General features: G+C 44.5%; 1 protein-coding gene across 2 annotated transcripts in view; it reads left to right on the forward strand.

Annotated features, from left to right (window-relative positions):
- Positions 1 to 24,139, forward strand: part of KATNAL2 (katanin catalytic subunit A1 like 2) — a 70,196-nt gene that overhangs the window by 34,560 nt on the left and 11,497 nt on the right. For both annotated transcript variants that reach the window (XR_003757889.2, XM_007659878.3), the window contains exons 5-13: positions 3,594 to 3,711; positions 6,048 to 6,143; positions 7,722 to 7,820; positions 8,028 to 8,105; positions 11,405 to 11,503; positions 14,438 to 14,501; positions 15,929 to 16,047; positions 21,105 to 21,196; positions 22,554 to 22,664. Coding sequence is in view for 1 of the 2 variants with exons in the window: in XM_007659878.3 (XP_007658068.1) it covers positions 3,594 to 3,711; positions 6,048 to 6,143; positions 7,722 to 7,820; positions 8,028 to 8,105; positions 11,405 to 11,503; positions 14,438 to 14,501; positions 15,929 to 16,047; positions 21,105 to 21,196; positions 22,554 to 22,664 (876 nt within the window). In the remaining variant the exon portion in view is untranslated. The remainder of the gene's footprint in view (positions 1 to 3,593; positions 3,712 to 6,047; positions 6,144 to 7,721; positions 7,821 to 8,027; positions 8,106 to 11,404; positions 11,504 to 14,437; positions 14,502 to 15,928; positions 16,048 to 21,104; positions 21,197 to 22,553; positions 22,665 to 24,139) is intronic.

The raw sequence follows: 24,139 nt of genomic DNA on the forward strand, positions 1-24,139 counted from the left end.
TGTATATAAGTGTGTATATATATATATATACAGAGAGAGAGACCTTATATAAATGTACCTGCTAACACCCATGAACTTGGGCAGTGACAATCAATCAGTTAATCATACTTATTGAGCACTTAGTGTGTGCAGGACACTATACTAAGTGGTTGAGAGAGTGCAGTATAACGGAGTTGGTAGACATGTTTCCTGCCCACCATGACCTTATAGTTTAGAGGGCAATACAGGAATTAATATAAGTGAATTATGGATATTTACATAAGTGCTGTGGGGCTGAGGGAGGGGTGCAACGGTGACTCGGTAGAGAGTGGGAGAAGAGAAAATGAGGTCTTAGTCAGGCAAGGCTTCTGGGAGGAGATGTGTTTTTAATAAGACTTCAAAGGTTGAGAGAGGGAACATCTGTCAGACATGAAGAGAGGGCATTGCAGGCCACAGACAGGATGTGGGCAAGAGGTCGGTGGCGAGATATATGAGACGGAGGTACAGTGAGTAGATTGGCATTAGAGGAGCGAAGTGTGCCACCTGGGTTCTCGTATGAAATCAGGAAGGTAAAGTAGGAGTGAGCAAGGTGATTGAGGGTTTTAAATCCGAAGGGAAGGAGTTTCTGTTTGATGCGAAAGTGGATGGGCAATCACTGGAGGTTCTCGAGTGGAGAAATATGGACCGAACAGATCTGTAGTAAAATGACCTGGGCAGCAGAATGAAGTTTGTATTAAAGTGGGGAGAGACAGGAGTCAGGGAGGTCAGCAAAGAGCCTGAATCAGTAATCAAAGCAGGATAAGCTAAGTGCTTGGATTAATGTGGTGGTCGTGGTTTAGATGGACAGGGAAGGGTGGATTTTAACACTTGTGAAGGGTCAATCAGTCATATCTATTGAGCACTTACTGTGTGCAGAGCACTGTACTAAGCACTTGGGAGAGTACAATATAAGAGTTGATAGACACGTTCCCTGCCCACAACAAACTGTCAGGATTTGGTGACAGATTGAATTTGTGGGTTGAAGGAGAGGGATGTCGAGGATTACGATTCATAGGGCAGCAGTGTGGCCTAGTGGATAGAACACGGGCCTGGGAATCAGAAGGACCTGGGTTTTAATCCCAGCTCTACCACTTGTCTGCTGTGTGACCTTGGACAAGTCACTTAATTTCTCTGTGCCTCAGTTCCCTCACTGCCTCAGTTCCCTCACCTTTAAAATGGCGACTAAGACTGTGAGTCCCATGTGGGCCAGGGACTGTGTCCAACCTGACTATCTACCGCAGCACTTAGAACAGTGCTTGACTTGTAGTAAGCATTTAATATATACTATTATTATTATCATCATTATAGTACCATGGTTATGGGCTTGTGAGGCAGGGAGGATGGTGGTGCTATCTACAATAATGGGAAAAGCAGGGGAGGACAGGGTTTACATGGGAATAAAAGGAATTCTATTTTGGAATGTTAAGCTTGAGGTGTCAGCGGGACATCCAAGTAGAGAAGTCCTGAAGGCAGGGGGAAATATGGGAGTGTGGAAAAGGAGAGAGATCAGGGCTGGAGATGTAGATTGGGAATCATCCGCACAGAGGTGGTAGTTGAAGCCATAGGAGAGAATTAGTTCGCCAAGGGATTCGGTATAGATGGAGATTAGCAGGAGTCTTGTAACTGAGCTTTTTTTCCCCTTGGTATTCGTTAAGTGTCAAGTATTGTTCTAAGCACCGAGGTAGATACAAATTAATTAGATTGGACACAGTCCCTGTCCTTCGTGGGGCTCCCAATCAAGTAAGAAGGGGAAACCGGCAATGAATCCCCACTTTGAAGTTCAGGAAGCTGAGGCACAAAGAATAAAGTGACTTCCCTAAGGAAGTGCTCAATAAATATGATCGACTGCTTGATTGAAAAAGACTGAGAATGAGTGGCCAGGGAGGTAGAAGGAGAACCAGGACAGGACAGAGTCAGTGAGGCCAAGGTTGGTTAATGTTTCTAGGTGAAGGGGTTGATTGAGAGTGTTGAAGGCAGTTGAGAGGTTGAGGAGGTTTGGGATGGAATAGAAGATGTTGGATTTGGCAAGAAGGAGATTACTGATGACCTTCGATAGGGCAGTTTCAGTAGAGTGAAGGGGGCGGAAGCCGGATTCGAAGGGATCAAGGAGAGAATTGGAGGAGAGGAATTGGAGGCAGCAGGTGTAGACAACTCACTCAAGGAGTTTCGAGAGGAATGGTAGGAGGGAAATGGGGCGATAACTGGAGGGAGCTGTGGGGCCAAGGGTGGGAAAGAAGCCATTGGAGAGTGAACAGGTGAAGATGGCGGTCTGAGAGGGGAGAAGGAAGAGTCGAACGTTTTGATAAGGTACAAAGGGATTGGATTGGAGGGCCAGGCCGAGGGGGTGGATTTTGAAAATATAGACATGAAAGGGAATGGGAGGATGCCAAAGAAACGAGCAGGGTTTAGTAACAGTCTGATGGGAGGGGTAAAGATCAGAGACTAAGTGTCTTTCCATCCGTTTGTTCATTCATCCATTCGATCATATTTATTGCATGCTTATTGTGTGCAGAGCACTGTAATAAGTGCTTGGAGAGTAAAATACAGCAATAAAGAGAGACAGTCTCTGCCACAATGGGCTCACAGTCTGGGAGGGAGACAGACATCAATACAAGTAAACAGGCATCAATAAAAATAAATAGAATTATAGATATATGCATATATACATGAGTGCTGTGTTGTGGAAGGCGGGGGGAAGAGCAAAGGGAACGAGACAAGGAGATGCAGAAGGAAGTGGGAGCTGAGGAAAAGTGGGGCTTAGTCTGGGAGTCTTTCCCTTGCAGCAGCTGATGCTGGTGTTTAGGCTCATGAAAGAAGCAGTTGGAAATACTGGGAATGGAATCTTCTTGAGGAAAACAGTCCGCTGAAACAAACGGTCTAGCCAATGGTGGATCCTGGTTCACCCATGTCATGAGGCAAGAGCCTGAATGGACACCCCCTCTTACGATCTGATGATGCCAAGTGCCATTATCCCACTGCGCTGCCCAGGAAGCAGTACGAAGAAATGATTGGGTTGGGGCTGAGGCCGGGCTCTGGCTCCCCTAACTCCAGAACTCCATCTCCCTTCACCTCCCATGCAGACTCTGCTCATGCGTGGTCACCATTTTGATCAGGGCTCTGGATCAGGCGCCATTTTGAATAGTCCAAGTGTTGGCCATCTTGAGGCTATCAGAAAGTGCACTGCCATCTCTATGGTGAGCAGCCCTGAGGCAACTGAAGCTGGCCCTGAATCTATCCCTCTCGGCTCTACACCGCTTCTGATGCAGCTTCCGTAACTGGAGAGTTTTATGTATTTTATCATCATTCTGTCCCTTCTTCACTGGGTGGCAACTCACTCCTGTCTGGGGTTGTACCCCATCGGTAATGATTGTAATGACCCACACATCTACATCCCAGGACTGTTGGCTGGCCTGGCTAATAAAAATCAGTAGGAAGCATTTTACAAATGTAACGTTAAGGGACAAGAAGAAATTATTTCCTTAACTGTCTCTGGCTCTCCTTGGTTATATAATATTGTCCATTTGCTGCAAGAAAAGTAGTCAGCATAATTTCCTTAAAGGCTTTTTCTGTCCTAGGATGGTGAATGACACATGTCAGAATCTTCCCAAGATCAATCAGCACCGACCACTCTCAAAATCTGCAGGCGTGAGGACAGTAGAGTCTAAACCACCTATCAAGGAGAGCCCCAAACAGGTTAAAACCACATTGCTGAGGCTTGTTTGCCTTGTTTTGCTAACTTTGCAATTGAAGCTCTCTTCAGGTTTTCATTACAACGTGGAAAAACCCAAAGGGTGGGTTCAGGTTTGCTTCCGTTCCCTGCCGGCCCCTTTTCCCCCCATTGTGTGGTGGACACTGGCTGTAATAACGGGGTGTAGGGACACCCTAAATGGCCTTGTGGTGAGGAGGGTTAGGGAGTCCATTGTCATGCCTTGGCCACTTACGTAGTCTTTGAGAAACAGTGGCTAGAGCACGGGCCTGGGAGTCAGAAAGGCCTAGGTTCTAATTCTGGTTTCGCCACATCTGCTGTGTGACCTTGGGCAAGTCACTTCACTTCTCTGGGCCTCAGTTCCCTCATCTGTAAAATGGGATTTAAGACTGTAAGTCCCATGTGGGACCTGGATTGTGTCCAATCTGATTAACTTGTATCTACTCTAGTGCTTAGAACAGTGCGTGGCAGGATGGGATGATTCATCTCACTCCACTGCTCCACAAATAGCCCCCCGCTAGAGGGGAAGCCTTGGGTTTCCTACCTCTTGTGTGCAGGTCTTTCTCTCTCACAGTCAGCCAAGCCCTAGAAGGAAGATGATAATAATAATAATGGTAATGGTATTTGTTAAGCATTTACTCTGTGTTAAACACTGCACTAAGTGCTGGGGTGGACACAAGCAAATCAGGTTAGACACAGTCCCCGTCCCACATGGGGCTCACAGTCTTAATCCCCATTTTGCAGATGAGGTAACCGAGGCACAGAGAGGTGAAATTACTTGCCCAAGGACACACAGCAGACAAGTGGTGGAGCCAGGATTAGATCCCAGGTCCTTCTGACTCCCAGCCTGTGGTCTACCCACTAGGCCATGCTGCTTCTATATAATACTGAAGCTGGAATTCCTGGCCCAGCCCCCTCTGACCAGGGAAGGATCTGGGGGCTGGAATGCTACATTGATCCCGGCCAGAGCTAGTGGAAAAGAGGGACAGGCAGAGAATGAAAGGAAGAAAAATACGGACATTAGAAATAGGCATTGAGAAGCAGTGTGGCCTAATGGATAAGGCATAGACCTGAGAACTAGAGGACCCAGGTTCTAATCCCAGCTCTACCACTTGCATCTGTGTTACCTTGGGCAAGTCACTTCACTTCTCTCGGCCTCAGTTTCTTAAACTGCAAAATGGAGATTAAATACCTATTTTCCATCCTACTTAGACTGTGACCCCCATGTGGGACAGGGACTGTATTCAGTTGACGATGCTTAACAAATACTATTTAAAAAAAAAGATGCAGCATAAACTATTGAAAATTAATCCACCTTAAACTCTGGCTGACCAATTTGTTTAAGCAGTGAGTTTTATCTGCCAGTCCTGGGGATAGACAGATTTCTACCAGCCCAAAGGTGAAGTCCTTGGGTTTTCAGTGTTTTGTTGTTTGCCTCCAAAGTTTACTCTTATAAGAATATATTTTATCACCTCCCTGTGGGTTTGAAGATGACTAGAGTGGTCCTTCATCTGGTTTTGCAGTAGACGGTGCGGGTTACAACTGGTCCACCTCCAGTACGGAACAGATTTGGTTGCCTGGTGCTTTTAATTCCAGCTCTGCCACTTGTCTTCTGTGCGACCTTGGGAAGTCACTTCACTTTTCTGGGTCTCAGTTACTTCGTCTGTAAAATGGGGATTGAGACTGTGAACTCCCCATGGGACAGGGACTGGGTCCTACCCGATTTTGCTTGTATCCACCTCACTGTTTCGTAGAGTGCCTGGCACATAGTAAGTGCTTAACAAATACCATTTATTATTATTATTATTTTGTCCATTATTTTAGTCTTCAGCACACAGTCTTCTCCTGCCATAGCTCCTGATGCTGAGCTCAAGTGGCCTAGACCTAGAGCCCCTGTTCACTCAGACTGAAGAGGGAAACGCAGAGGCTCTGGAGCAGTTGGGAGGGTCAAGGAACCCTGAAGAAATGATCTAGGTTCAGACCAGTTCAGGCTTCCGCAAAATGGTGTCCTTATGACACTGCGCATTACCGTAAACTCCAGCTGGGTGGGTCACACATGCTAGCTTATCTGAAGAAATCTTTGCCCATTTTTTTTTTTAAATGGTGTTTGTTAAGCACTTACTACATGGCAGGCACTGTACTAAGCAATAGAGTAGATACAAGCTAATAAGGTTGGACACAGTCCCTGTCCCACACAGGGCTCCCGGTCTTAATCCCCATTTTACAGATGAGGTAGCTGCCCATCTGACCAGCTAGTTGCTGTCTGTAATTAAGGTGATATCCAAAGCTGATCTTTTATTTTTCTATTGTTTTCTGCCTTCAGGAGATTGATAACCCAACTCCTCTGGAAAATGCGGACTTTGGTTTAAATATTTCGGGAATCAACAGAAGTAGTGGAGAGTCAATTCAACAGAAAAAGGTAGGTAATAGTAATATTGCTAATAATTATGGTATTTGTTAAACGCTTACTGTGTGCCATGCACTGTATTAAGTGCCGGCGTGGTTACAAGCAAATTGGGATGGACACAGTCCCCGTCCCACGTAGGGCTCATAGTCTCAATCCCCATTTTATAGATGAGGTAACTAAGGCACAGAGATGTAAAGTGACTTACCCAAGGTCACACAGCAGACAAGTGGCAAAGCCGGGATTAGAACCCATGAACTCCCAGGCCCATGCTCTATCCACTACTCCGTGGTGCTTCTCAATAATAATAATAATAATAATGTTATTAAGTGCTTACTATGTGCCAGTCACTGTACTAAGCCCAGAAGAAGAGGTTGAAGAGGAGCACAGGTCTAACACCTCTCTGTTAAAACATGGGTATATTTCTTTCCTGGGCTTACAGGACATTTGGAAACAATACTCAACTGAATCGTAAATTTAAGCAATTCTTAAATTATATTAATCCTTACATTTCTTGAGACGAAAATATACCCACTGTTAGACCTTCCCTGGGTAATTTCAAAAAGGACTTTCCTCAGTCCATTTCCGTTCCATCCTGCTTGTTGAAGCTATCTCAGGGTCAAACCCAAGGTATGAACCTAAAATAGTGGCTTAAGATAAAAGACACTGTGAAGCTTAAGCCTTTCTTCAGGAGATATGTTACCAAAGCTGCCCAAGAGCTGCCCATGAACCCTGGCTCAGTTGAAAGATAAGTCTTTCAAGCATTTGCTGAACTTGTATATCTACAGTAGCTATCTTTCTAAGGATTATGGCTATTGGAATGAACTGGGAAATTCTCTCTGCTTCTGCCTAAGACCTAACTTAATAGGCTTTTGGAACCCCATGAGGTGAGGTGTTCAGCTAGGGAAAGCTGGGGTGGTGAGATGATGGGAGAAGGGAGAGATGAGGCAAAATAATCAGTCCATTTAAATCTCCTTGGCGATCCAAGTTAGAGTGCTCTGCTGATTTGGATAATTGCCAAAACCCCAACTTCAGTCTGACTCTGGAATTCAGACGGGTGTTATTTTTTCCCTAGGAGAGGGGCCCTCAGAGCAACTCAGAGTGCCTCCCCCATTTGTGCACTTTGATCATTTTGAACGTAGACCTTAGGTTCTGTGCAGTTTTAAAGATTTAAATACTACCGTGTGTTTAGATATTTGCTTTTCCAACTTTTCAAAATTGGGAACCACTTTAAGCATCTAATTTTATTGGCTTCCTTCATTTTCCACATGCAGGAAAGAGCGGTAAACAGAAAGTATTGTTAATTTTCTCTGATTTAAAAAGAACAAATCTGCCTTCTGTCCTAGTTTGCATTCATACTGATCCAAAACCTAATCCTATAGACCGTGATTACTGGCAAGCATTTTCTCCAATATTTGGTTCCTCCATTTTAAAATGTCTAGCTTCATATAAAATGTGCTATTTAAAGTAGATTTTCTTCTTTGAAGCTTTATTTTCTTATATAGAAATGTAGTTCACCGTGTTAAGCCGTAAACTGCTGAAAAAAAAAATATCTAAGTGGTAAATAACCTTTATTTCATGCTTCTCTTTCAGGGTCAAATAATCGATTTACGTGGGATGATCCAAGATGCTATCAAAGGAGCAACTAATGAAATAGCCTTAAACAGCTTTAACTGTAATCCAGACCCTTCAGTAAGTGGCAATTATAGTATGTTCATCTTTTAAAGCAGCCCAAACCAGATGAACTTGCGAAATGATTCTCAGCCTGAGAAATACAATTGGAAACCAAGATTGGATCAAAGATCATAGAAACAAGTTGGTTTAGACAATTGCTTGACGTTTTCTTTTTGAAATTGCCCAGCAATAATTTCATGAACTGTTCTTTATTTCTGTCCACAGGAACGATTGCTAAAACCTCTGAGTGCATTTATCGGCATGAACACTGAGATGAGAGAACTTGCATCTGTTGTGAGCAGAGTAAGGCCTGATATTCCATTCAGAAATTTACCACATCTGATTGTGGTTCCTGAAGCATATCCCTGGGTTTTTTTTTTATTAATAACAATAAATGTGATCATTTATTTATAAAATATCCCCACCTGCGCAGGCACAATCATCATCAGTGGTATTTATTGAGCACTTACTGTGTGCAGAACACTGTACTATGCTCTTGAGAGAGGACAAATCCAACAGAGTTGGTGGGCACATTCCCTGCCCACAAGCTAACAGTCTAGGTAGGGATACAAACATTAATATAAATGAATAATTTAGAATATATAATTTATATCATAATAATGTTGGTATTTGTTAAGCGCTTACTATGTGCAGAGCACTGTTCTAAGCGCTGGGGTAGATACAGGGTAATCAGGTTGTCCCACGTGAGGCTCACAGTTAATCCCCATTTTACAGATGAGGTAACTGAGGCACAGAGAAGTTAAGTGACTTGCCCACAGTGGTAGAGCCGGGAGTCGAACCCATGACCTCTGACTCCGAAGCCCAGGCTCTTTCCACTGAGCCACGCTGCATAGAATCATTATAAGGAAGAGACTACCCTCTTATTCTGCTCTAAAGACCAAAATCCTTAGGATGAATTTCCGTAGAAGAAATGAATAAGGTAAACAGGATTTGTATCTGTGGTTAGAAGTATATTTAGATCTTTAAAAATGGGAGGGAATTGGTAGTAATTTTAAGTGAAATACCTTCCCACCTTCGGAAATAGAAATAGTAGAAAAAAGATTTCACTGCTGGCAGTAACCGTCAAGACTCCTTCAGTTGTTTCATGCACGAGAATCCAATTTTTAGTGTCTGTCCCAGACACTCTATTAAGTGTTGGGGTAGATACAAGCTAATCAGGTTGGACACAGTCCATATCCCACATGGGGCTCACAGTCTTAATCCCCATTTTACAGATGAGCTAACTGAGGCCCAGAGAAGTGAAGTCACTTGCCCAAGGCCACACAGCAGACAAGCGGCAGAGCCGGGATTAGAACCTAGGTCCTTCTGACTCTCAGGCCTGTGCTCTATCCACTAGGCATTGCTGCTACTCCTCATGACATCCAATTGTCTTGAGGCACCTGACTGACATTATTACAACCCTCCCAAACTGAGATCAAGCAAGCAGCTCAAAATGAAGGATTCATGGCAATGAGATGCCGTCACTTCTTGGGTGCAGACACATGTATTAGCAAACTCCGAGTTCTGCCCCACCATCTCTCGGAGAGATTACCGACTAAAGTAACCCGATCCACGTGAAATCCTGATTTATTGGTAATCTAGTTTCAGGAGACTCCTCGGTAGCCTGAGAGACATGGGCAGGCCACCAAAAACTCCACCTCTCTCAGGTTTGGACTTTCCTCTCAGCAGGCTTGGCAAATTAATTATGGTATTTGTTAATTGCTTATGATGTCAAGCACAGTTCCAAATGCTGGGGCGATGGCAAAATAATGAGGTTGGACGCAGTCCCTCTCCCACATGGGGCTCACAATCTAAGGAGGGAGTAGGATTTAATCCTCATTTTACAGATGAGGTAACTAAGCACAGAAGAGTTAAGTGATTTGCCCAAGGCACACAGAAGACCAGAGGTGGGACCAGGGTTAGGACCCAGGTCATCTGACTCCCAGGCCAGTGCTCTTTCCACTAGGCCACACTGCTTTCCTGATGCCCGGCCACTGGTTAAAATGCCTCTAAGGTAGTTCACTTTCCTCCGTGCTACATTACAATGAATGTTCAAGCTTCTTCCTCCCATGCATACTTTTAAAAGTCCTGGATATCTGAGCATATAAGCATCCTATGATGATGAAACTTGTTACAATTTAAAGCTAATGCAAGTTCTTTGTCAGAACTGGTCTTTGATAATACTCCAGGCATTTTCTTTTGTTAAGAATTCCAAAATTGAAGGGTACGTGTTGCCTATTAGAAAGGGTGTGGGCCTGGGAGTCAGACAGAGGACCTGAATTCTAATATCAATTCCTCCACTTGCCAGCTGGGCAAGTCATTTCACTTTCCTGTGACTTTGTCTTCTCATCTGTAAAATGGGGGTACAATAGCTGTTTCCCTTCCATTTGACGAGCCCCATGTGGGACAGGAATTGTAGCCACTCTGATTATCTTGCATCTACCCCAGCACTTAATACAGTGCTTGTCACAGAGTAAATACTTACAAAAACCCTAACACTAATAATTATAATAATTCTTGTCAGAATGTACCGCTACCCTGAATACTCAAACTAAAGTCAGATCCACATACAAACTCACAAATGTACGCATCCATACCTGCACACCCACATATTCTTTCCCCAAAAGGAAATATTAACAGGCACATTGGCAGATTTTTCACCTTGCAGCAGGAATGCCAAAGGGGAAGGCGGTATTTCCTGCATTTTAGAATGCCTCACATCTTTGTTCGTGCCCATCCGAAGAGATGCCAGCACTCCAGAAATGGATGGCCTGACCTTATCAGTGATTGGGAGTTCCTTTTGTCCCTTAGAGTAAGGCTGGGAAAGAGCTTTTCCCAGGTAAAATGCGAAGAAATCATTTTTGTCCCTCAACTCCTATAGGCAAAGGTCCTGAGTGACTTTCCTTATGCTCCTTGTGAAATGAAGTTCAGAAACTGTAGTTGAAATATCAGGGAAGACTCACCTGAGATAGGTTTGCTACCATACCCAAGACCAGGGGACTTTAAGTCCCAGGGCCATGCAGTAAGGCGGAAAAAGTGCACTGTTGTTTAGTAGTTTAATTTCTTACAAGGAATTGCAACCTGAAAGAGACAGGGAAGAATTGCTAGGGATAAAGAGAAATCGGTTTCTAAGGAGCATTATCTCTTTTTATGTAATGAGTTAGGAAAGTGTTAGACCAAAGTGAAAGAGTGCCCCACCCCTCCCGTAACTCTATTTTCCAGTAAGAGCTATCATTTGAAAGCATATTCTGTGGCCTCTTTGGTTATCGCCATAAATCATCATAGGTTGGTATTGATTGAAAGCAGGTGTAGTCTACGGTGAGGAGATAATTTTTCTACGATTATTTAGTTATATTACCCGGTGACTTCTCCAGGGATTTTGGTTGCTTGTTTCCACAGCCTCCCTTCAGTCGGCTAACCAAAAATCACTGTGCGTGTGTGTGTAGATATATATGTGTATATATCTATATATATGATATGAAAAGTTTTTATCACTGGCACTTTATGTACTGTTATAAGTCAAGACATCTCTTGCTCCTGTGTTTATTATAGCTGTAGAGAAAAACATTCGTTTTAACAAAATGATCAAATGTGCTTTGCAGGACATTTATCTCCATAATCCAAACATAAAGTGGAATGACATTATTGGACTCGATGCAGCCAAGCGGTTAGTCAAAGAAGCAGTTGTCTATCCTATAAGGGTAAGGACGGGAAAGCTTTAAACAATCCCTTGGGAGTTATTTCTGTTTAGTATCAATCGGGCAGCTAGCTATATGTCATCATCCAGTACAATAGGAAGTGAAAAACGTGATTGTTTTATGTCTACCATAACCTTCTCAGTTAGTTTGGGATATTTCTTTGCTATCAAGGCAATTGGAAACCCGATCCACCGAATCACTGTTGGAAATGTAAACCGCATCATCGTCTCTGGTGGACATTTTGTGGCCCTTTCCAGACCTGGGATTCTCTGATCGATGTTTTCTGATCTTGTGAGGCTTTCCTTAGTTGGCATAATTACTTTGAGGCATTATATTGATTCAAGTTAGCATCCACTCCTGAAGTAGATCCACCAGATTATGGAATCAGTACCTTTTGTTAGAGAAGAGACCATTATGTTTTCTCTCCAGAACCACTCAGTGGTATTTTTTGTGCACTTAATTGTGTACAGAGCACTGTACTAAGCATTTGTACGGAGAACCAGCATGGCCTTCTGGACAGAACACAGGCCTGGGAGTCAGAAGGACCTGGGTTCTTGTTCCAGCTCTGCTATTTCTCTGCTCTATGCCCTTGAGTAAATCACTTAACTTCTCTGTGTTTTAGTTATCTGTAAAATGGGGATTAAGACTGTGAGCCCCATGTAGGACACGGACTCTGTCCAGCCTCATTATCTTGTAGCTACCTCAGCACTCAGTACAGCGTCTGACACCTACTCAATGCTTAACACATCCCATTAAAAAAAGGGCTAGCTATTCCTTTGGAGCTCTGAGAGAAAATCTCTCGCTGGTATGTTGTTTGCTTGGGCTCACACTCACTCCTTCTCTTCCCCCCAATCTCTCCCCTTCTCCATTTGTTTTTGCCTTTTCTGCCTCAGAGTCTGGTTCACTGTTTCTACAAGACATAAAGATAGTTCTAGCTACCAATTTCATTTATTGTTATATTTAATAATATTACATTAAGCTCTACTAATTTTACAAATAAATGTAGAAATAAATTGCCATTTTTTAAAAGGTCAGGCCACATATGACAGTTTAACTACAAAGAATTCATCCACAGGAATGAGTGAAACATGCCTGATGATTATCAGCAATGGAGTCATTCAGCACATGTGTGCTCTTGCCCTCTAAGGGTCTTAGATTTTAAGGAGACAGGATGGACAAAAGTGGATGATCTTTTAATGGCTTTTTCATAGAAGTAGCTCACATGAATACAGATATTGTTTGCTTATACATTTACTTGTATAATTATTCAGGTATTTCCTCTTGGTTGGTTTGCCTACCAACTCTTTTGTGTTGTACTCTCCCAAGCAGTGACGCAGCATGGCCTAGTAGAAAGAAAACGGGCCTGGGAGTCAGAGGACCTGGGTTCTCTAATCCCTGGTCTGCCAGTTGCCTGCTGTGAGACCTTAGACAAGTCACTTAACTGCTCGGTGCCTCAGTTACCTCATCTGTAAAATTGGGATTAAATCCTACTCCCTCCTGCTTAGACTGTGAGCCCTAAGTGGGACCGGGACTCTTTCCAACCTGATGAACTTGTATCTACTCCAGCTCTTAGAACAGTGCTTGGCACATAGTAAGCTCTTAACAAATACCAAAAAAAGTACACAGCAAGCATTCAGTAAATACCACCTATTGACTTACTACTTGTAATAGTTCCTTATTCTTCTCTCGAGGCCCACAATCTATAAAAAACCTTTGTTGTCTCCCCCTTAAACTGGAAACTCCTTGAGGCCAGGAAACATTTATCTCCTTACTATCAGATTCTCCCAAGTGCTTAGTTCAGGGCTTAACATTTGATAGCCCTTCAATAAAGTCCATGGATTGATTAAACAGTCCTCAAGATCTTACTTTGGGACTCTCATACTGAAGGACTCTTCCACGTGGTTCATGCAGTTGCCTTGGCTGTGCTCCAAGAACATCAGAAATAACCTGGCTACAGATTCTCCATTTTCAAACATTTTTCAGGTGGATTAGAACCCAGGTGCAGGGGTAATAGGGGATCAAGCCCTCCAGTGGCACTACTGATTGAGCCCCCTCTGGAAGCATACCGCTCTATCAGCTCTGTGGAGAGGGGCAAAGCAAGAAAACGGTCCAGACCCTGCCTTGGAGGAGCGCACAGTCTAGTGGGTTATTCATTTACTACTAATAATAATAATAATAATAATGATTATGGTATTCGTTAAGCGCTAAATACGTGCCAGGTACTCTACTAAGAGCTGGGGTGGATACAAGCAAATCGGGTTGGACACAGTCCCTGATCCACATGGGGCTCACAGTCTCAATCCCCATTTTACAGATGAGGTTACTGAGGCCCAGAGAAGTGAAGTGATTTGCCCAAGCTCACACAGCAGACTAGTGGTGGAGCCGGTATTAGAACTCACAACCATCTGACTCCCAGGCCCCTGCTCTATCCTGCATGCAGGACAGAGGTCACCAGCCCTTGCCTCACATCCTAGTTGTCAGTTACCACGAGCAGTTCTCTCCCCAAATGAATGCACTTTACTGGATTCAAAATGGCTAACGGCATAGAATTCTTACTCCTGCTCCACTCATTTACTAGTGCTACAATTTGGCATTTCTCTCAGATCCAAAGACACCTTTCCTGTACACAGGCAGGTTGTCAAACCCCCCCACAAACAGAATTCAGGATAAAATCATTTTGTCTTTCTGAAATGACTGCTAGGATCATTTGGTGGACAAGATTTCTATTTTAGCAGAGTAAAATTAAAGAAGAAAAATTCTGAACCTTAAAAGCAGTTTGCTTTCTTGATGAACAAAACACAGTTCTGTTGAAGCGGGGTTGGGCCTTTCAATGAATCCAACAGACTGGGGTCTAGTTATTGTGCCGCTTTTTACTCTCTCTTTTCCTGCTTCCCTGTGTAATGGGGTACCCAGTGAATTTGCCTTTTGTTTCCATAGTACCCACAGCTGTTTACAGGAATTCTTTCTCCATGGAAAGGACTATTACTGTACGGCCCTCCAGGTATGTAAGGTTCTTTTATTTTTGTTCTTTTTGGTTCTTTTTTGGTATTTGTTAAGCACTTACTATGTGCCAGTTAGCATTCAAAGTGCTGAGGTAGATACAAGTTGAACATACTCCCTGTCCCACATGGGGCTCACAGTCTTAATCCTCATTTTACAGATGAGGTAACTGAGGCACAAAGAAGTGAAGTGACTTGCCTAAGGTCACACAGCAGACAAGTGATGGAGCTGGAATTAGAACCCAGGTCCTTCTGACTCCCAGGCCTGTGCTCTGTCCGTTAAACCGTACTGCTTCTTTACTTGTCAGCCCTGCTAGCTGGGCGGGGGCTTGGGCCATGGTCTCGTCTCCCCTCGCAAGCCAAGTCTGGGTTTCCGACCGGTGGGGGCCAGGCTAGGTTTACAGGGACTGCCTTTCAGACGTCCATTTCCTGCAGCCCCTCTGGACAAGCTTTGCCACGAAATAAGCAGCGAGTCGTCGGTCCCCGGCTAATCCGCCCCTACGAACGAAAGAAAGCAGCCTTGGGTAGAAAGAGGGAGAAATACTCCATTCTATGATGCTTAAATATCTGAAGCAAAAGGTGCCGTTTAAAGAAACCTAACATGCAAGAGATGGGAGAGTAACCCGCGGCAAAAGGAAGCCACAGTTATCCAGATGGATCTCTCTCACTTGATCATTGATTAATGTGTGATTAATCTCACAAAACTCGAGGTCTCCACTTAGAGGAGGAATCACTATGCCAGTTCCTCAAGACTGAAGAACAGCTGATCAGAACTGTGGCTTCTCTAAAACCACTCTGGATGAACATAATCCACAAATCCCAGGTTTCTGTCTGTATTCTGACTGCAAGAATTTTAGGCATTTGCTGTAGATATCCTCAGAAAATGTTGGGTTTCTTTTCTCAAAGCCTTCCCCAATTTATTTTCTAATGAGACTGCATCCAGATTTATTCCATCCATTTCAGTGCCCTAAGAATGAACGTACTGTATTGGATTCAAAATGGCTAAAGTCTTAGAATTCTTATTCCTGCTCCTCCCACTAGCGCTACAATTTGACATTTCTCTCAGATCCAAAGACACCTTGCCTGTACACAGGCAGGTGGTCAAACACCTCACAAACAGAATCAGGATAAAATCTTTTTTTTTTCCCCTGAAATGACTGCTATGGTCATTCAGAGGGGTCCGGTGGAAAAGATTTTTATCATAAAGTAAAATATTAAAAAACAAACACACAAAAAAACAAACTCTGCCACAGTTCTATCAGAATGTAAATTCTTCCTTTTTAGTTTCATTTCTTTCCTCCTGAAATCCAATAGAACTGCTTCTCAACTGTTAGCAATATATTGGTGATGAGCAGGGAGAATGGAAGGAAGTTAATTGCCCTTTCCTGTCTTCAGTCTCATAGAGCAGTTCTGATCCTTGTGTCCGTAGGTACTGGAAAGACCCTGCTGGCTAAGGCCGTGGCCACCGAATGTAACACAACCTTCTTTAACATCTCAGCATCTACAATCGTCAGCAAATGGAGGGGCGATTCCGAAAAACTCGTGCGGGTAAGGATTCCGGACATTGTTGGATTAAGTTTTAGCCGCAGAGAGCAATGCAGGATCACACGGCATCGTGTTTTGTTTCAAGGTGACTTGAGGGGCAGATTCCCCCTCAGGGTCTCCTTTCCCAAGACTATGGAAAATGGAGCCGCTCATTTTAAATGGGTATTGATCCTATCTCCAAACGGCAAAGCCCGATCCCCTTGGAGATTTGGCCACTCACCTCCCCCCCCTCCATTCCCCCTCCCGCCCCCGCCTCTGCCCTTCAATGAATAGAACTCAGGTCACCCTCTGGAGCTGGCTGGGCTTTTTCTGCCTCTGAAAGTGAGTCCCCTTTTTCAAGCTCTCTATGCTCCCGCCCCACCGCGCGCATTGCCAGGATGGTTTCTCCCTCCTCTTCCCTCTCTCCTGCTGTCTCTGCAGGGTCTTGTCTCCTATTCTTAACAAAACCCCCGTAAACAGGGAATGCACTGGCAGAACCTGAAGCAGGAAACAGGAAGCCTAAAAATCAGAGGCAATTTGTATTGTGTTCTCCCAAGTGCTCAGTACACTGTATGTGTTCAATAAATAGCATTGATGATAACGACCACCTAAACAACTCTGCAAAGCATAATTACACTACTAGATGTAGTCGATAGGCCCGTGAGTGATCCATAACAAGCTACCATCCTATTACTGGGACCAGAAAAAAAAATTCCATGCCAAAATCATACCTTTAAATTGACCCTCTCAGAATCTACCTGGCTAGTTCACAGTCACTGAAGCTACCTCTTGGCAGCTGATATCCAAAATAGAGTGAATACCATATTGATGTGAGTTATAAAATCCCACTGTTGCTTAGTCTCATCGCCCCCTCCCCCAACTACCCAACGTCAGTCAGTTGTATTTATTGAGCGCTTAGTGTGCAGAGCACTTGGGGGAGTACAGTATGACAATATAACAGACACATTCCCTGCCCACAATGAGCTTACAGTCTAGAGACGAGTTTACGCAACCACTCAGCAGCTTGACATTCAGCAGGGTGGATAGGACAAATCATAATATAATCATAATGGTGGTATTTGTTAAGCGCTTACTGTGTGCCAAAAACTATACTAAGTGCTTGTTAGATAAAAGATCATTCATTCATTCAATCGTACTTATTAAGCGCTTACGGTGTGCAGAGAACTGTACTGAGCGCTTGGTCAGGTCTCACATGGGGCTCCCAGGCTAAATAGGAGGGAGAAGAGTTTTTAAGTCTCCATTTTGAGCTGAGGGAACTGAAGTGCAGGGAAGTGAGGTGACTTGCCCAAGGTCACACAGAAGATAAGTGGTGGAGCTGGGGTTAGAATCTAGGTCCTCCAACTCCCAGGCCCAGGTCCTTTCCACTAGGCCATGCTGCTTCTCCAAGAGAAGAGACTTAATCATTCAAGGTAGCTGCTCCCACAGTTCACTATAAGGCAGTCACCTTGCCTCGGGCTACATTTATTTTCTCTGGATTTTTTTTATATTATTTATTAGGCACTTACTATGTGTCAAGCAGTATTCTAAGCACTGGGGTAAATGCAAGTTAATCGGGTCGGACATAGTCCCTGTCCCACATGGGGTTTTCAGTTTAAGTAAGTTCTAAATGGGAGTTCTAATGGAAGTTAGGACTGTGAGCCCCATATGAGCCTGGGATTGTGTCCGACCCGATTACCCTGTATCTACCCCAGCATTTAGTACAGTGCGCTTAACAAATACTACCTATCCTCCCCCCAAAAAGAGAGAGAAAAGTAGGGTTTTCTGTACTCCTTACCCTTAGTGCACCTTAATACATTCCTTAAACACACTGCTGTTCCAGGAGATACAGTTCTGAAAGGTCTGCCTGCCTTGAAAATAGGGCTGGATTGTGAACATAACTTTACTTGAAATGAGCAGATAAGAAGGTCTTAATTTGCCCTCTCTGATGGCCCCAACCACAGAGACCTGCTTATTGCAAAGCTTTAGTTAAGTTACTTTTCAAAGAGTATAAGCCTTTCATACTTGCAGCCTAGAGATATTAGAGAATCATTCGGCTCAATCCATGGTGAATTACTGAAGCAGAAGAGGGTCAGTCCTCTTCCCCCACTCTCATCCATATATTGAAAAATATAAGCGAAGAAGGAAAACATGTACCCTCTGCCCAGTTGGTAGGGTCTCAGCCCACATACTACTGGCCTCATTTTCTTCTGTGTCCTTCTCCGGCACTAGAGAATCAGTAGAATAGTTTCCTCCAGGACTTCTAGATTCAGCAGGGGCTCACCCTCCTCATTGAGAAGGCTTTCAGAGAAAAGAAAACTCTTAACGCCTTTCCCTTAAACCAGGGAGCGTTTTCCTGAAGTTGTTTCTCCTGTTTCAATTAAAGAGTTATTTATAGGGAACAGTTTGGTGTATGCTTCCGACCCTCCTAATGGGTGACTGTGCGTATGTTCATGCCTCTTAAGTCTATGATTGCTATTGAATAGTTGAGCGATCTCTCAGCAAATGCACGCCACTTGTTGATGCCCACCATCCCTCGGCCCTGCTAATCCCGGCTGTTTTATGACTTCCTTAAAGTCCTTTGAGATCGTTAGGTTAAATTGCTCCAAGTATCTTTACGCGTTCACTTTGCTTTTAACGTCTCTGCTATTTTCTTCCCTTCTGCTCTAGAAGGTCATTTTCAGCGGAGGTCCCAACCTGGACCCGGAAGTTGGTCCCACTGTCCCCCTGGGTAGGCGGTCTTGGTTCTGACAGAGTGGATAGAGTACGGGCCTGGGAGTTGGAAGGTCATGGGTTCTAATCCCGGCTCCACCACCTGTCTGCTGTGTGACCTTGGGCAAGTCACTTTACTTCTCTGGGCCTCCGTTACCTCATCTGTTAAATGAGGATTGAGACTCTGATCCCCACATGGGACAGGGACTGTGTCCAACCTGATTTGCTTGTATCCACCCCCGGTGCTTAGTGCAGTGTCTGGCACATAGTAAGTACTTAACAAAAGCCATTATCATTATTATTATTATTATTATTATCATTATTATTAGGGAACAGTGACCCTCCGCAAGCACAGCCGTGATCATGGTGGAATTGGACTGGGATGCATCATGACCCCCGGAAGGCCCCCGGAAGGCCCCCTTGGATCCATTGGAGCCCCCCAAATCCTGGCCGCCCATTGAGACCACCACCTCAGCCAACACATCTCTCACGTGTGGCTTCCCAAACCCCAAGAGTGAAGTCAGGCCTGCTTAGACGATGGTCCAGGCCTCAACTTCCTGGGTCTTGGGGTAGATAGGCCCCATAGATTTTGCCCCCGGGCTGGGTTCGAACGTTGATCGTCACCAGTTTCCTTTTAGTGACAGCGAAGAGACACCAGGTCCCATAGGATGGGCTTTGATTACTTCCCAACTTGGCCAACCAGCAACTTTCGTTGTTCCACGAGTTGTCGCCTCTTCTCATGTCTGGATGGTCGGAGGATTCTGAAGCCCCTGTCTTTAAACTTGAAGTGAAAGAGCCACCAGGATTTAGGATGTGCGCTTGGGCCTGCTCAGCGATAACTTGAAGACAGGAGATTCTGCCCCATTTTCTTAAAGGCGCTAATAATAGTAATCACTGTGGTATTTGTTAAGAACTTTCGATGTGTCAAGTCCCGTACTAAACACTGGGATAGATACAAGGCAATCCAGGCAGAAACTGTCCCTGTCCCACATGAGGCTCAGAATCTAAGGGGAAAGGAGAATTCCCTCTTTTACAGATGAGGAAACTGAGGTACCGAGAAGTAAAGTGGCCTGCCCAATATCACGCAGCAAGCAAGTGGTGAAATCGGGATTAGAACCCCCCACACATTTATGTACACATCCGTAATTGATTTACTTATATTAATGTTGATTTACTTATATTAATGTCTAGCCCCCTCTAGACTTTAAGCTCGTGGGCAGGGAATGTGTCTACCAACTGTTACATGGTACTCTCCCAAGCGCTCAGTTCAGTGCTCTGCACACAGCAAGTGCTCACTAAATCTGATCGATTGATTAACCCAGATCCTCTGACTTCCAGGCCCATGCTCTTGCGGAGTAGCGCATAGAATGCGTGCTGCGATTGAATCCAGCAGAAGAGGGAAGCGCTGGGTTTTGCTTGTGGAAACAGAGGTGGATTGGGATGGACATTGCCTTCTTTCATGCCACCCGATTAGCCTGAAGCCACCTGACCCGGGCACAGGGCTGCCAGTGGTTCTCCTCACTCCATCCCTTTTCCACTCCCAGGGTGCTGCAGGTCTGCCCAGACCCTGGGGCAGCTCAGGGTGGCTGTGGGTGGAGGTGGAAGGAGCATGAAGCCCTAAATCGCTCTATCAATCAGGCCACGTTAGCATGAGGATTTCTGTCTAGGAAGTGAGGCTAGCGGTAACTCCCCAGAACTGTAAGATTGATCCACGTGATATGATCATCACCAATATTATTTAGACACTTTGACATGAAGCTTACCTAACTGAAGATTTAGGGCAAAGAGCAGTGACTTCTATAATGATCTCTTGGGAAGAGATATCTTCTCTGTGTGTGTAAGCAGTGCAAAATGAAGAATCCAACACATCTGGGGGTTCTTTCTCATGATTCTGTGGTTGATACTGCCGGTGCTGGGGTCCAAGTGAAAGACCAGCCCTCTATGCCTAGTCAACCTTGGAGGTTATTTTTTGGGGGTGGGTATTTAAGTGCTTACTATGTGCCAGGCACTGTTGATACAAGATCAATCAATGCTATTTATTGAAAGCTTACTATGTGCAGAGCACTGTACTAAATGCTTGGGAGAGTAAAATACAGACAAACTTGCACATACGTGCCCTGCCCATAACAAGCTTACAAGATAATCAGGTTGGACACAGACCGTGTCCACATGAGGCTCACAGCTTTAATCACCATTTGTCAGTGAGGTAACTGAGGCACAGAAAAGTGAAGTGACTTGCCCAAGGTCACACAGCAGACACGCGGCAAAGCCGGAATTAGAACCCAGATCCTCTGCCTCCCAGGCCCATGCTGTTTCAGCTAGGCCTTGCTGCTTCCCTTAGTGGATCTCAGTGGATGGTCTTGTTTTCACAGGTGTTGTTTGAACTGGCCCGGTATCACGCGCCTTCCACGATTTTCTTGGATGAGCTGGAATCGGTGATGAGTCAGAGAGGCACAGCTCCAGGGTAACTGAGGGTTTGTCTCTCCTTAGCTCCCAAGTAACATCTCGGTGTCGTTATCTTTTTTTCCTTGTGAATGTGATTGACGGCTTAAAGCCCATCGACATTTACCATCAAAACGAGCCTCCTAATAACGTTACAGATTTTTGGCAGGCCGATGGAAAAGCCCTTAAATTAGACCTTGTCAGTGGAAGAGCTGACTGTTTTGACCTGGCTCTGGGTGTTTTCCACGAGAAGCAGTCTGCCGTACGACGTCTTCTGCTTTGTCCCTGACCCTCTTTACTATTGACCTCCCTCTCTGTCTCCCTCATGGCTTTTAAAATGTTTTCCCCAATCTCCCGTGGTTCCCTGGGCGACGAAGAGACTGTTCTGGAGGTGGAAAGCAGGAACAAGTGATGTAAAGGAGGCTTGTGTCATAAAGTTGAACTCAGTGCGATGTGGAATGAAAATGGTGTAAATTAAACAACGCCGAGTCGTTCGTTGTAATTTAGAACATTATAAATTAAGGGCTGCTGGAATTGGCTTCATCTGCTACCAAGGCTGCTAATTATTCCCATCCTCTCTTTCCATAGGACCCACTCATTTTCCCCCCAACCCACTAAAAGTGGAACTTTTTCTTTTTTTTTTTCAAATGGTATTTGTTAAGCACTTGCTATGTGCCAGGAACTGGATAAGCACTGTGGGGTAGATGCAAGTTAATCAGGTTAGACACAGTCCCCGTCCACATAGGGCTCACACTCTTAATCCCCATTTTACAAATGAGGTAACTGAGGCACAGAAAAGTTAAGTGACTTGCCCACGGCCCCGCAGCAGACGAGGGACTTCCATGTTAGCGTTCAATTCTTTCCTTTCTGTTTATCTTTATGCCAAGACAATATCAAATTGTGTGTTTTCCTGGACTCCTCCAGCTCTCCGGCTAATGCAGCGAATTGAGAAAGGCAGAGTGGCCTAGTGGATAGAGCCTGGGCCTGGGAGGCAGAAGGACCTCTGTCCTAATTCCGGCTCCACTACTAGTCTGCTGTACGACCTTGGGCAAATCACTTCTCTGTGCCTCAGTTACCTCCTCTGTGAAATGCTGATTAATCCTGTGGGACGTGGACCGTGTTCAACCTGATTATCTTTTATCTACCCCAGTACTTAGTACAGTTCCTGGCACATAGTAAGCACTTTACAAATGCCACATTTTGAAAAAAGGAAAGAAAAGAAACGTGTCCTGATGCCTGGCTATTAATGGAGCTGAGTCTCGCTGTGCCACCAGTGGACTGTGCTGTGACCAGGTCCACAGGGCTGGGAATGTCACTGCGGGGAAGACACGGGTTGGTACGCCGGATGTCGGCAAACACTTCTCTCTGCATCTTGATAGGGGAGAACACGAAGGCAGTCGGAGGATGAAAACGGAATTATTGGTGCAGATGGACGGCTTGGCCCGGTCTGAGGATCTGGTGTTCGTCTTAGCAGCTTCCAATCTGCCCTGGTAAGAGATCCGGAGAGGATGTTTTGAATACATTTGCACGAGCCTCTTAGCCCAGATAAAGATTTTATTGAGATGATGGCAGGAAAAGCCTTGATATTTGGTCAAAGCATTTGAAGATTAATTTGGAGCTTTTTTACTTTTAAATTCTGCACTCGTCGCTATCTGGGCCGCAGAGGAATAATCCTCAATCAAGACAGCATATGGACCAATGGCGTTTAAAGCCAAGTTATTTACTATGTTTAAGCTAAGCTGTGTTTGATAGATATAGAACGGTAAGGTGCTTAAAGATTTCCGAAGCTCAAAAATTACTCTAAAAATAAGACCATTGGGATTTTATGGGTTTTAAAATGGAACTTTCAGCAAGCCGAGAGGAGACTCTCCTCCGTAATAAGAGCGAAGTAAACCAGAGAATGAATCATCTCCATTTGGAACTCCATTCTTCTCAATAACCAGATGTTTGTTTGTACTTTTCTAAAACTTTATACTAGAAATGTATCCCTCTCATGCAAATTCAGTATGTTTTCTGTACATGAAATGCAGGTCTTTTCTTCTGAATACATGAGCTTTCATTTTTCATATAAGCATGTAAACTGACGCAGAAAGCTAAGATGGAGTTTATTCCCTCCTTTAAAGCAGTATTAGTGGTAATTATTTAAACAACCTAAGACCCTCTAGTAAAAGAGCCTATCCTTTAGGAGTAAAGCAAAAAAAAGTAAATTACCATAGATGCTAGAAGAGATTTTGACTACTTTTTAAAGACAAATAATCATGGATTTTGCCTTCTAGTGAATATGATGAGTACATTGCTAACTTTGGGGAAATAAGTGGACTCATTTGGGTTAGTTATTCTCTGAAGGACATTTTCCAAGGCACATGGAGGCCACCGAGGGTTCGCTACTTGAGAGAGATTGAGAGTGATGGGCCCCGTAGACTTGGTTATATGGGGACTGTGTCATTTGTTCTACCCCCACAGTTTTCTTTTTTTTTTTATGTTATTTGTTAAGTGCCTACTCTGCATCATACACTAAGAACAGAGGTAGATACAAGTTAATTTGTTTGAATATAATCCCTGTCACAGTCTAAGTAGGAGGGAGGGAGAACTGAGGCACAGAGAAGTGAAGTGACTCGCCCAAGGTCACACAGCAAGCCATTGGCAGAACTGGGATTAGAACCAAGATACTTTGACTCCCAGGCCTGTTCTCTTTCTCACAGGCCATGCTTCTTTTTGAGCAGGAAGGATAGCCAAAGCTAGCCCACCCCACCTCTTGGAATTGGAAAGAGGCAGGAGGAGGAACCAAGATGGCGGCTCTGCTTCTTGCCTCTGTCATCAAGTTGCAGCCCCAGCCCACCCTGGGGACCTGTGGGGCTCCCACTGTGCTCATAAGTGCAAAGTGCTGGCGTTGCTCCCTCTCTCCCTGCCCGGTGCCTGAGGGCTGAGTGATCCCCTTTCTCGGTGCCCATGGGGCATGCCCGCT

Source organism: Ornithorhynchus anatinus, chromosome 3 (assembly GCF_004115215.2).
Source record: "Ornithorhynchus anatinus isolate Pmale09 chromosome 3, mOrnAna1.pri.v4, whole genome shotgun sequence".
In the NCBI taxonomy this organism is placed as follows: Eukaryota; Metazoa; Chordata; class Mammalia; order Monotremata; family Ornithorhynchidae; genus Ornithorhynchus; species Ornithorhynchus anatinus.